Source organism: Vicugna pacos, chromosome 1 (assembly GCF_048564905.1).
Source record: "Vicugna pacos chromosome 1, VicPac4, whole genome shotgun sequence".
NCBI classification, from domain to species: Eukaryota; Metazoa; Chordata; class Mammalia; order Artiodactyla; family Camelidae; genus Vicugna; species Vicugna pacos.
Window position 1 is genome coordinate 124,407,076 of NC_132987.1, and position 13,772 is coordinate 124,420,847.

A 13,772-nucleotide genomic window follows, 5' to 3' on the forward strand; every position below is an offset into this window, starting at 1 on the left:
AAAATACGGAGAGAGCAAGCCTGCGGTCGTCTTAGGCGACGTCTGAGTGCCCGTGGCCCGCGGCCAGCTGGGCTTGTCGTGTTGCCGGGCTGGCGCGCCTTGTGCAGTGCTGCTTGGTTTTTATTCTTCTGGCATATTTGTGATGTTTTTTAAGATTAAAAAATACATAATTCCCACATAACTGTGTGGATTTTTAGAAAACCTATGAGTAATTTTTCTTGCTTATTTGTTTTGGGGGTAATTATGTTTTTTAAAAGCTTGTTTATTTATTTATTTTAATGGAGGTGCTGGGGATTGAACCCAGGACCTTGTGCATGCTGAGCTACACCCTCCCCCTGCAGACAACACCCTTTCTTACACTGACTTTACCGCTCAAAACATGACCAATTACGAGCAGAACAGTTGGCTGTAAGGAGGGGTGGGGCGGGGTGGGGGCGTCACACGAGTGAGACCTGCTGTGAGCCTGTCCCCTCAGGTGGCCTTTCCCAGCTCCCGCGAGTGCTGCAGGGGGGCTCGGCCCCAGAGCCTGGGCCTTGACCTGGTACACAGCAAGGCCCTGCTCCAGGCCTGGGTGCGCACGGGGCAGGCAGGTCGCAGGTCCCACCGCCCTTGCGGGTGTCGGGTGAGGGTGATTTCCTCCCGTCCACAGTCCACGTGGGCGGGCTGTGTCTGCTGCTCCCACCGACGTTGGTGACCTCTTGCTGTACTGGGCGTGCCTCCTCAGCTGCCTTAAAACGCTGTCTGAGACAAAGTGAAGGTTAAGAAAGAAGTCACACTGGGCTTCCAGCCGGCCTCAGCACGTGCAGCTCTGCCTTGGGGTCCCGTGGGCGCCTCGCGGGGCAGACGCAGGAGCGCGTGGCGCCGGCGGGCTGGTTCTTGGTCGCCTTTCCCGGCGCAGGTCCCACGTAGAATCCACCCTGTGCCCTTCTGTGTGTGGGCAATGACACCAAGGCCTGAAAGGCCCGTGTGGGGCTCTCGTCCAGGTGGTGTAGGGCAGGCCCCGGGCTCGGGACCAGGTTCCATGAGGGCACGTGGGGTGTAGGTGCCCTTGGACTCCTGCCCTGACCTCAGACGGAAGTTGCATTTATCTGTTTGTAGATATTTGGCTTCTGTGAAAGACATTTCCCTGAAGAATGTGATCTGTGGCTCAAAAAGGTTTCTCAAGAACCACATATTTAAACCTTGCAGCAGAGCATTCAGCAGGTGTGGGGCGCACAGAATGTGCTGCCAGGACCGCTCGCCCAGGGTGCCAAGAGGGAAGAGCCCTCCCTGTACCACGGCCTGGGGCCCAGAGGGCCGCACACCATGGCTCAGTGTCCGGCCTGACCGTTAGCCGCGGCTTACCACGTGCCTTGGCGGATTAGCCTTTTCTTGGGCATTGATGTTTTCTTAGTTTTTTGAGTGCCCTTCACTGTGGGCAGAAGTGGTTCACGTGGTGTCTGTTTTGGGGGGAAGGGCATGTGGCTTGTCCCCTGTCCCTGGCCTCGCCCTGCCGGTCTGTGGTGCCCATCACTCGGTTTTATTCCTGTTTGCCAGCACATCGGCGTCCCTGTCACACCCGGCTGCCCTTGGGGTGCCACTCCCCGCACCGTGAGCTGTCTGGCTGAACCGCCCTTCCTGCAGGTGGTTGCGGTGCGAACGGGGGAGTTAAAGGGCTTTGCAGCTGCTGTGTGTCCTAACTTGAAGTTGCACTTGAATCCTTCCTTTTAAAAGATTGGGATTAAGTCTTTTCAGGAGAGAAAGTTTAAAAACATGATCTGTGTCAATTCAGAAATGACCTTTAGGACTTGAGAGGATAACCGTCGTGTTGTGCCGCGCAAACCCGTCTCCTGCGTGTTGTGATTGCGGTGAGACTCGGAGGCCCCACACGGTGACTTGAAGTTTTCTAGGAGCTATGACCCGACTCCTGTGTGTTGTCACAGTGAAAGCATGAGGAGTGAGGGTGAGCGCCAGTGCCAGCGCTGCAGGTTCAGGGACACTGCCCAGCACAGCTCCCCTCCTCCCACGGGGCAGCCGGGGCCCAGCGCTCAGCTCCCCTGGCAGGGCTGGAGGAGGAGACCGCGCAGCCCGGGGGCCGTCAGCCCTGCGCTGGGGCAGCGGGTCACGCGATTAAAGGGACCGGGATCAAGAGTCATCTGTTTTAGCGCTGTCCTTTCCTGTCTGCAAAGTAAATAAGAAAGTTTATTCACAATCTTGATATGCAAAATTAAAGCATTTTGATTGTCTTAGAAACAAGCAACTTTTTTCGTTCATTATTATCTTCAAATTGACTAGTTAGCATACCTTTCTGCTAAGAAGTTGTCACCAAGTACAGTTAACCCTTGAGCAACGTGGGAATTGGGGCCCTGAGTCCAAACAGTCAGAAATTTGCCTGTGACTTGTTGTTGGCTCTCAGTGCATGTGGTCCCTCTGTGCCCACCCTTCCTCTGAATTCTCAGCTCAGCCAGCCGTGGGTTGAGTGGTACTGTGTCACTCACCGTGCAAGAGCTGACCCACACAGCTCCAACCCACGTTCAGAAGGCAGTTGTACTTTAAATCTGAGAAAGTCTGAGTCCTGCTGACTGTCTGCCCTGGTGACTCAGCAGCAGCCACGTCCAGCCTTTTCTTGCTTTGATGGACCTATTTGCATGGAAGGGCGTCTGTGCAGGTTTCAGCTCCGCTTTGCATGATGACTTTTACTGCAGGTTTGTTTTGTTTTTTAGTTACAGCTTTGCTGAGATGGATTCACACACCGTGGAAGTCTCTCTCTCGAGTGTGCAGCTCGGTGGGTTTTGGTGCACTCGTGAGGTTGCGCAGCTGCTGCTGCCCCCAGTCCCCGAGCCTCTGCGTCTCCGCACAGGAGCCCCACCTACCAGCATCCCTCGTCTCTCCCAGCCCTGGCGCCACTGGCGGACTTTCTGTTTCTGTGGGTTTGCCTTTTCTGGACATCTTACAGAAATTGAATCATGCAATATGTGGCCTCTTGAGTTTGGCTTCTTCCACTTAGAACAGTGTTTTGTAGGCTTGTGCACGTTGTGGGGAGTGTTGGTGCCTGCTGTTTGCTGTCTCCACATCTCACGCCTGTCTTGTGCCTCCAGTCCCCCACACCTGCCTCCTTTCATTTTAATTTCCTTGATGTGTATTTTTCTACGTATTTTTTGAGCTGTGTTTTAGTGCTTGCCCCGGGGATTACAACGAACACTTGAACAGCCTAGTCCACATTAACACCAACTTAATTTTATAGTTTACAGAACTGTCCCATGTAGCTTCATCCCTCCCTTCCCTCTGTGCTAATATTGTCATACAAAGAACATCCGTGGACATTTTATGCTCATTGCTTTATCCAGTTGTCTTCTAAGTCAGATAGGAGAAAAAAGAATTGCAAACAAAAGCTACGTTTATTTTGTCTTTTATATTAACGTGTATAATTACCTTTTCCAGTGTTTTTTATTTTGTCATGTAGATTGAGGTTAATGTTGTTGAAATGAAATAAAACTACACAACGTGAGAGTTGTGGGTTCAGTTTTTATTTGGGGCAAAGTGAAGACTGTAGCCCAGGAGACAGCATCCCAGAGCTCTGAGGAGCTGCACTGGAGAGGCGGGGGGAGCACGTCAGTATCACAGACGATTTCAGTGAAGGGGGGACGTGCGGTCAAGCACACGTTTAGGCAGAGACTTCCCTAAACCAGGAGCAGATGTCACTGTTGATGATTTTAGTGCTTTTCTAGATAAGAGGAGACGCAAGAATTTGGGTCATAAAAACCTCTGAAGATGTCCAACTTTCTGAAGGTCTGTTTGGCCAGTTTTCCCAGAGCACAGAGCGCCTCCTTCCTGATCTGCATCCTGATCAGGGAATGCCGGAGGTCCGCGGCTGCGGCTCGTGATCTAATACAAGCAGAGGTAGATGGCAAGTGCCAGTTTTTAGTTGGCAATGTCTGCTTTCCTTTCATTTTAGCCTGACGGGCTCCTGTTAGTGTTTCTTCGGGGGAGGGTCTGTTAGTGATGAGTTCTCTCAGTTTTTATTTATCTGTGAATGTCTTAATTGCTCCTTCATTTTAGAAAGAGTTTCTCGGATGTAACTTTCTTGGTTGACACTTTTGTTTAGCGCTGTGAGTGTGCCATCCTACTACCTCTTGGCCTCCGTGCTTTCTGATGAGTGAGCTGCTAATCTTACTGAGGGTCTGCTTTGTTGGGTTGCTCCTCTCTTGCTGCTTTCAAGATTCTTTGTCTTTCAGAACTTTGATTATGATGTGTCTAGGTGTACATCTCTCTGAGTTTATCCTCCTTGGAGTTCATTGAGCTTCTTCTGTGTGTAGATTAATATTTTTTCATCAGATTTGCAAAATTTTTGGCCACATTCTCCTCAAGTATTCTTCTGCCCTGTTCCCTTTCTCCTTTCTCCTGGGACCCTCATTATGTGTATGCTGTTCTTTGAGGGTGTCCCACAGGACTTTGAGGCCCTACTTACTTTTTTTCATTCTTTTTTTTTTCCTGTTCCCCAGACTGAATAATCTCATTTGACCTGATTTCGTGTTTGCTGATCCTTCTGTCCACTCAGATCTGCTGTTGTGCCCTCAGTGGATCTTTATTTCAGTAATTGTACTTTCCAGCTTCAGAATCTTGTCTGGTTTCATTTATAACCTGTCTCTTTGTTGAGGGGCTCTGGTTGGGGCATGCTTCCAGTGCTCTGGCAGGTAGTTTCCATCTCTGCCTTCGCTGTCACCTCCTGCTTGTGCAGAGCTGCAAGGTCAGTGAGCAGTGAGAGCTGAGAGCCTTGTCTGGTCCTCAGGGCAGGTGCACAGTCCTACCCAGTTGGACTAGTGGCTCCCAGGACTGTACCAGAGCTTTTCAGAGCCGCCTCTGGACCTTTCCTCCTCCAGTGTTTCCTCTTAGGGTTTTGGTCATTGTCTCCTCCTGTTTTCACCACCTTAGTTGCTGCGGATTTTTTTTTTAACAAAGAGCTTGGGGCTAGGCTTTTGAGGTGAGCTTTGCATCAGATCAAGTAAAGACCAGATTTACAAATGGAGCTGTTCAGTGAGCTGCCAGACAGGTCAGTTGGTGGCAGTGAGCAGTGGTGCTCTAGGGGAGATGCAGACCCATTCTGCCCCCACCCCTCGCCCATGGCTGCTGAGCTGCGTTTTCAAGGTTGTCTTAGAGGTTGAGTGGTGGGTTGGGCAGGTTCAAACACCCCGAAGCTTGCTATTTTGATGGAGAATCAACTTTTGTTTTCAATAAACACTTTAATTTCCAAAGCTCTGAAAAAGTTGATTTTGACAATTTTTGCCAGTGCTCTCGGTGCTTTTATAGAGGAATGGATTTTTATTCTGCCATTCTTGAAGTGCTACCTCTGGTTAAAAAAAAGTAATTTTATTAATATAGTTTAATTCATTAGGTGAACGTTGTTTAAAATATTTTTACTGTTTAGGAAGAAACAGGATTTTTCTTTTTAAAACCAGAGGAGCTTAGGTTTCTGAGTATTCTGGGTTTTGATGGTCGTGGTACCCTGAGGATGGAGAATCCTTAATATGACCAGTGGGGAAGGCAGCAGGCATTTCTTTGTGTTCTGTGAGATGAGCACGTTGGACACACATTCACCCGGGTGCTGGCCTTGGCCTTTTGAGAGTACAGACTCAATAAATACGTGTTGAATGAGCTGAATTCTGGTGGATAGCAATGCAGTGGAGCAAGGGTAATTTTATAGCTTAATTGAGTCTTTTGTTGTTAACAGTGTTCTTTTGTGCAGGGTGAGTTTGAAGGTGAGAAGAAAGCTGCTTTGTGGGAGGAAGAGGAGACGCATAGACCTGAGCAGGAGCAGGTACAGTCTCGTCACCAGAAAGAGAAGGAGTCTCTGTCTCTGCAGCTTCAGGAGAAGGATCACCAGATTCTGCAGGTTCGTGGAACGTGTCTTCTCGGTGAAGACTTTCTTTGTAAAACGTGCATGACATAATTTTTACCCTTTCAGCCACGGTAAGTGTACAGTTTGGTGGCATTAACCCCATTTGTAGTGCTGTGCAGGTATCAGCACTGTCTGTTTCCAGAACCTGCTCTTCATCCCAGGCAGAAGCTCTGTCCCCAAGAACAGTGATTCCCGTCCCCTCCTTGCAGCCTGGGCACTGACCACTGGCCTCTCTGCCTCCGTGAATTTGGCGGCTCTCAGTCTCGTTCTTCTGTCTGGCTTATTCCACTTCACACGTGTCCTCTAGGTCCATCCGCCTGTAGCACGTACCACTGTTCACGGCTTTTCATGGCCGAGCAATATTCCATTGTGTGTAGATGACACATTCCGTTCCCTTGTCCGTCTGCTGTGTGTAGATGACACATTCCGTTCCCTTGTCCATCTGCTGATGGCTGTCTCCTCCTTTGGCTGTGCTGCACAGCGCTGCCATGAACTCTGGAGTGCAGGTGTTTGTTTCCACTCCTTCTTTCGGCTTTTTGGGGTGTATATCTAGGACTGGTGATGGGTCACGTGATAATTCCATGTTTAGCTTTTTGAAGAACTGCTGAGCGGATGTCCACAGAGGCTGTGGCATATGGTGCATTTCCACCAGCAGTGCACAAGGGTTCCAGCTTCTCTACAATTTTGTCAATACTCGTTTTTCATTTTTAAAAATAATAGCCTTCGTAGTGAAAGTGAGATGATACCTCGTTTTTATTTGTGTTTCCCTACTGATTAGTGATGTTGGACAGCTTTCCATGGGTTAATGGCCATTTTTATCCGTTCAGGTCCTTGAGAATTTTTGAATTGGGTTTTTTTTTGTTGTTGTTCATTATTATTGAAAATAAAGATGTATAATCATACTGTTTTTAGAGATAGTCCGACTGTGTAGCTTTTTCAAAGTTGTAGTAGTACTGCTTTTTTTTCTGACTCTGCCATCATTATAGGGTCACTGGATTTGAACTTACTAACACAGTCTTGTGAATGTGTGTAGGCATTGTGACAGGCGCGTTATGTATGAGGCAGTTTTCTCCCTCTCGGGACACTGAGGCCCAGGAGGGTTCTATTCATTTGCTAGTGGTCCATTGGCCAGGGCTTCTGAATGCAGACTCTGCACACGGGTGTGTCTGACTTAGTTTGGTACCAACGGTGTAAAAATCACTCCCAGCCAGATTCAGGGCAGTATGTGTCTGTGGAGGTCAGTCATCACCTGCAGATCAAAGAGCAAGTTCCTAGCTGCAGAAGCCCCTTGTGCTAGGAGCCCAGCCACGAGAAGGGAGGAGAGGTTGGGGGTGGGTGCAGCAGAGCAAGGAAGGCACCAGGGCTTAGGCAGGAAGGGGATTCCATGAAGAAGAGAGCCTTTCAAAGTATATCTTAAACTTTTCAAAGTTCCAGGCATTTCTGCTGATACAATATATGCATTCTTAAAAAAACTTCTCATTCTGTAAAAAATACAAAAAGTAACATGGCTCGTGGGCAAAATACTGTTAGATCACTACAATCAAGTTGGATTCAACTCAAGACACAAGGATGGTTCGACATACCCAGATAATCAATGTGATACATCACATCAGCAAAGGACAAAAATCACATGATCATCTTAATACATGCAAAAAGAGTTTTAGATAAAATTCGTCATCCATTCATGATAAAAACTCTTACCAAAGTGGGTACAGAGGGAACATATCTCAACATAATAAAAGTTATTTGTAACAAAACTACAGCCAGCATAATACTCAATGGTGAAAACTTGAAAGCGTTCCCACTAAAATCTGGAATAAGACAGGGATACTCACTCATACCGCTTCTGTTCAACCTAGTCTTAGAAGTTCTAGTCACAGCTATCAGACAAGAAAAAGAAATAAACGGGATCCAAATTGAAAGAGAAGAGGTGAAACTGTCACTTTATGCAGATGACATGATACCATGTATAGAAAACCCTAAAGATTCCATACAAAAGCTATTAAAGCTGATAAAGCAAATTCAGCAAGGTAGCAGGACACAAGATTCACATACAGAAATTTGTTGCATTTCTCTGCACTCACAATGAAATATCAGGAAAGTAAGGAAACAATCCCTTTTAAAATTGCATCCAAAAAAATAAAATATTTAGGAATAAATCTGACCAAGGAAGTAAAAGTCTTAGAAGTGGAAAACTACAAAACATTGACTAAGGAAATTAAAGATGACTTAAAGAAATAGAAAGATATCCCATGCTCTTGGATTGGAAGAATTAATATTGTTAAAATGGCCATGCTATCCAGAGCAATCTACAGATTTAATGTGATCCCTATCAAATTACTCAGGACATTTTTCACAGAACTGGAACAAATAATCCTAAAATTTACATGGAATCACAAAAGACCCAGAATTGCCAAAGCAATACTGAAGAAAAAGATGAAACTGGAGGAATAATCCTCCCAGACTTTAGACAATACTACAGAGCTACAGTAATCAAAACAGTGTGGTATTGGCGCAAAAACAGACTTATGGATCAGTGGAACAGAATAGAGCCCAGAAATGAACTCATAGAAATACAATCAATTAATCTTCAACAAAGAAAGCAAGAATATACAATGGAGAAAAGACAATCTCTTCAGCAAGTGGTGTTGGGAAAACTGGATAGCAGCATGTAAATCAATGAAATTAGAATACTCTCTCACACCATACACAAAAATAAACTCAAAATGGATTAAAGACTTAAACATCAGACAAGACACTATAAACCTCCTAGAAGAAAACATAGGCAAAACATTTTCTCACATAAATCTTAGCAGTGTTCTCCTAGGTCAGTCTACCCAGGCAATACAAATAAGAGCAAAAATAAACACATGGGACCTAATTAAACTTATGATCTTCTGCACAGCAAAGGAAATCATAAGCAAAACAAAAAAACTATGGAATGGGAGGAAGTATTTGCAAAAGATGAGACTGATAAGGGCTTAATTTCCAAAATAAGCAGCTCATACAATGTAATAACAAAAAAATAAACAACCCAATCCAGAAATGGGCAGAAGGCCTAAACAAACATTTCTCCAATGAAGACATACAAATGGCCAAGAGGCACATGAAAAAATGCCCAGTATCACTAATTATCAGAGAAATGCAAATCAAAACTACAATGAGGTATCATCACCTCACACCAGTCAGAATGGCCATCATTAAAAAGTCCATGAATGGTAAATGCTGGAGAGGCTGTGGAGAAAGTGAACCCTCCTACACTGTTGGTGGGAAGGCAGTTTAGTGCAGCCATTATGGAGGACAGTATGGAGATTCCTTAAAAAACTAAAAATAGATGTACCCTATGATCCGGCAATCCCACTCCTGGGCATGTATCTGGAGGAGACTCTAATTTGAAAAGATACAGGCACCCCAGTGTTCATAGCAGCACTATTTACAATGGCCAAGACATGGAAACAACCTAAATGTCCATCGACAGATGACTGGATAAAGAAACTGGTATATTTATACAATGGAATACTACTCAGCCATAAAAATAATAAAATAATGCCATTTGCAGCAACATGGATGGACCTGAAGATTGTCATTCTTAGTGAAGTAAGCCAGACAGAAAGAAAAATATCATATGATATCACTCACATGTGAAATCTAAAAAAACAATACAAGTGAACTTATTTACAAAACAGAAACAGATTCACAGCTATAGAAAACAAACTTACGGTTATCGGGGGGAAGACGGTGGGTGGAGAGATGAATTGGGAGTTTGGGATTAGCAGGTACAAGCTACTATATACAAGATAGGTAAACGAGAAGATTGTACTGTACAGCACAGGGAAGTACATTCAGTACCTTGTGAAGGCCTATAATGGAAAGAATATGGAAAAGAAGATATATCTTCATGTGTAACTGAATCACTGTGCTGTACAGCAGAAATTAACACAACATTGTAAACTGATTACGCTTCAGTTAAACAAAAGGAAAAACTCTGATTTTATAACAAGTTCCAAAAGCCCAAAAGCAATGACGATTCTATTTAAAGCATTAGCACAGGTAAAAGAAATGTTAAATTCTGAATTAAGAGAGAAACTGCCAAAGTGTATCTTTACCTTTAAAGGTGGGTTAACACTTAGAGTTGGGAGGGGGTGTGAGCGAGGATTGCAGAGGAAAGACTGAAAGGCACCGGGAGTTGGGGGGCTCTCGTGTGAACATGTGGGGCTGGAGCAGCAGGAGACCTGCGTAGGTGCATGGGCCTGGGGTTCTGCTGCCGCCCAGGGGTGTCCCCGGAGGTCAGGGAGAAGGGTACGCGGCCTTCAGGCCGACTGGACTTGCAGGAAGCTGTTTTCACTGTGAAGTTATCTTACAAGTGTCCTTAAAATGTGCTTGTTGAGTAAAGTGACGCTGTGGTGTGAGGACCTGTGTCCTGCCACCCAGGTTAGGTGCCTGAAAGACTCCTCCGGCCTCCCCCACCCTCCATCCACCGAGGTGACCCCTTTCGATCTGCCTAGGTTTCTCACTCACTGACGTGTTCCTGAGGCTCTGCTGTGGGGATGTGGCTGTTTTCGTCCTTCACAAGTGGCTGTGTCACCAGGTTGACTGCAGGTGCCCCGATGTCGCTGGCAGGACTGCCCCACCGTCCTCGTTGCCTGATGTCCTCTGTCCGGTGCACGTACCCCAGCGGCTTGGCAGTGGACTGGGCTTATTACTGGTTTTCTGCCTTGATGAGTCGAGCCACCCTGAGTTTTCTAGGAGCTTCTTATCCCTGCAAGTGTGTTCTGCCCGCGTGCAGCCTGGTCAGGCGGCGCCAGCCTGTTTCTGAGTGCGTCCACCACGTGTGCCCTCGAGTGCCTGCTACTCCACCTCCTCACCAGGACTTGGGATGTTCCTGCTTTTTAATTCTTGCCAGTTCTGTGGCAACAAAGTGCTGTTTCGTGGTGGTCTTAATTTGCTGATGAGACTGTGTGTTTTTTACTGTGTTTGTGGTCCGCTTTTGTTTCCCTGTCTGTGAAACGCTGTTTTGTGTCTTTGGCCATTTTCTGTTTGAAACAGTTGCCCGCCTGCTCCCTGCTGGTCTAGGGACGTCCCTTGTGTTTCTGGGTTTTTTCTAGTTTGTGTTTTTTTCCTTCGTCTTGTTATCTTTTGACAAGCAGGTGTTCTTGGTTGATGAGTTAACGCGATTACCTTTTTTCTTTTGCAGTTTGTACTTTGCCTGCCTTGCTTAAGAAATCATTTCCTATTTCACATAAGCATTCTCTGATTATTTTCTGAGTTGTCGTTTTAATTCACTTGGAAGGATACACGGAAGCGGAGTTATTTCCCGTGAGGGCTGAGACCTGCGTGTTGAGTCTATCCCTGCCTTGCTTGCGGCCCACGGGCCACGGGGTCATGGGTCATGGGTCAGGCTCACACGTGCATGTGGGTGGCCTCTGGCCTCCCTCCTAGGTTTATTTCATCAGTCTGTCTGCCCCGAGCAATGCCCTGCAGTTCCAGGGGCCCAGCATGTGGCCCGCAGCCCGCGGCCCCAGCTCCGCTCTTTTCAGGGATGTTTGCTGTTGCTGGCCCCCAGCTCTCGGGAGCACCAGGCTCGGAAGTCTCCTGCGGGGTTGTGGGCGAAATGCATTGTCTCTGCACTCCTTCAGGGGAACTGACGTCTTTACAAGATGGATGTGTTCTGGGATTCTGGAATACCTCTTTTTAATTGATTTTGGTAGTTGCTGCCACTGGATTTTATAATTTTCTCCATGGAGACCTTGCATATCGTTTGTTAGATTTGTATTTCAACACTTGTTGTCAAGTGCTTTAATTGTACTTCAAAACCGATGGTTATTGAGTACAGATGGCCCCTAACTTAAAATGGCTTGACTTAGGATTTTTGGATTCCATGACGGTGCAGAAGTGACACACATTCAGTGCAAACCGTACTTTGAACTTCTGTCTTCTCCTGGGCTAGTGCTGTGGTCCGATCCCCTCACAGGCCGGACGGGGCAGCCGTGGGTCAGGAGGACGAACAGCTGGCGATGACAGCCCCCAGCTTCTCCCTTCCACACAGTGTCAGCCAGCACTGCAGTATCAAACGGGCTCTGTGTTAAGATTGTGCCCAGCTGTAGGCGGCGTGAGTGTCCGAGCTCGTTAACGGCAGGCGGAGCGAAGCTGTGATGTTCGGTAGGTCAGGTGTATTAAGTGCATTTTCGACTTAGAGGTCTAGTTTGCAGTTTACGACGGGTTTGTCAGGACGCAGCCCCGTCGTAAGCTGAGGAAGGTCTGTGAATGCAGCCACTCTTGTGTCCTGACCTGACTGGGGAGTCTTCCGCCTTTAACAACTAAGTTGTTGCTACGGGAAGTTGTTGGTGATCTTTTTCAGGTGAAGGAAGATTTCTTCTCTCCAATTTGTGATAGATATTTATCATATGGGTGTTAAATTTGCTTTTTCTCCATTTATTGATATATTATTTTTCTCATTTAACCTGTTAACATAAATCACTTGAATGATTTTCTAACATTAAACCAGCGTATCTATGTGATAAAATGAGACACAATTTCCAGGTATTCCTGTATTTTATTTTCTAGTATCCTTTTTAAACCTTTGGCATCATGTTTCTTTTCATTGTGATTGACTGTAATTTTCCTTTTTTTCACGGTTCAGTCTCAAAACAAGTGAGGAGTGTCCTCTCTCGCAGCCTTTCTACTCTCTGGAAGAGTCTTTATGTGATTGAAATGATCTGTTCCTTAAATGTTTAATGAAATCATTTAAGGAGAAAGCTGCCTAAACTTAAACTTTCTTTGTGGGAAGACATTAAAGTAAAAATCTGATTTTTAAAGTGTAATAAGACCATATTTTCTGTGTTGTTAAGATTTTTATTTGCACTTTTTCTTGTTCAAAGTTGCTTGTGGTCCCTCTTAGGTTTTCTCCCCCAGTTTCTGTGTTCTCTCAGCAGTGGAGAAAGGAGGACTGGCTGAGGGACAAGTCTGCTGTCCCGTGGGCTCTGCGTGGATTCGCCGCCCCCGCCCGCACTCCAGCAGCCCTGACCCGTCGGGCATGCGGCTCCTGCGCTGGCGGCGCGGCTCCTCTTCTGTCTCTTTTGTCCATTTTTTGGTCGTTGTTTGCCACCTTGAATCCTGTTTAGTTTTTCCATTTTCTCTGATTTTTTCAGCTACCTGAATGTCTTAGCCTGTCATAACGAGTGGTTTACCGAATCTGCACTCTTTCCTGAGTTCTCTCTGCCCCCAACACTGAAACCGTTTACAGTTTCTTTCATTCTCTTCAGTAAATTGGTTTCACAGTTTCTCTCTCTCTTCCTCTGGCTGGTGTCCTGTCTATGTCCTTTCTGACATTGTTTTACGGGACCCCTGCTGCTCCCTCATCTGTTTTCTCCTCCCCACAAACCTGCTCTTGGAGAAAGAAAGCCCTTCACAGAAACTTAATTTTAACTGAATTGTTCTAACTAAAGCTTTGTTTTTCTTCAACAGCTACAAGACCAAATTTTATCCTTAAACCACGAGGTAGAAGAGTGCCATTCGGAACTGGAGAGGCTCCAGCAGAGGCGGGAACGGGAGAACCAGGAGGGCACGAACCTCATCTCAATGCTCAAGTCCGACATCGACCTGTCTCACGGCGAAAGGTCAGTGGCCGCCGCCCGAGCCCTGCTCATGGCCAGATTGTGCATGGGCCCCTGGCGGGACAGGACCCCTGTGCTCGGACCCTCTCGTTCAAGAAGATGTTAAACGTCCAGACAAGTACTGAGTCATGTCACAGAACCACATGCCTCCACCTCGCTTTGCCAGACCTTTACCTTTTGCCAGATTGTGAAGTCTGCTGACGCGGTGAAGGCACAGTTGCCGACCCGTCCCTTCCTCTGGTTTGTTCTGGAGCCCTACGTAAGAAACAGTGTCCTGCCTGGAG

The 13,772-nt window shown here is 46.6% G+C and overlaps 1 protein-coding gene across 1 annotated transcript in view; it reads left to right on the forward strand.

Moving 5' to 3' along the window:
• The window catches only part of PCNT (pericentrin), a 76,132-nt gene that overhangs the window by 24,675 nt on the left and 37,685 nt on the right, over positions 1-13,772 (forward strand). The window contains exons 16-19 of the mRNA XM_072970887.1: positions 476-622; positions 1,537-1,632; positions 5,723-5,869; positions 13,340-13,491. Of these exons, the coding sequence (XP_072826988.1) occupies positions 476-622; positions 1,537-1,632; positions 5,723-5,869; positions 13,340-13,491 (542 nt within the window). The remainder of the gene's footprint in view (positions 1-475; positions 623-1,536; positions 1,633-5,722; positions 5,870-13,339; positions 13,492-13,772) is intronic.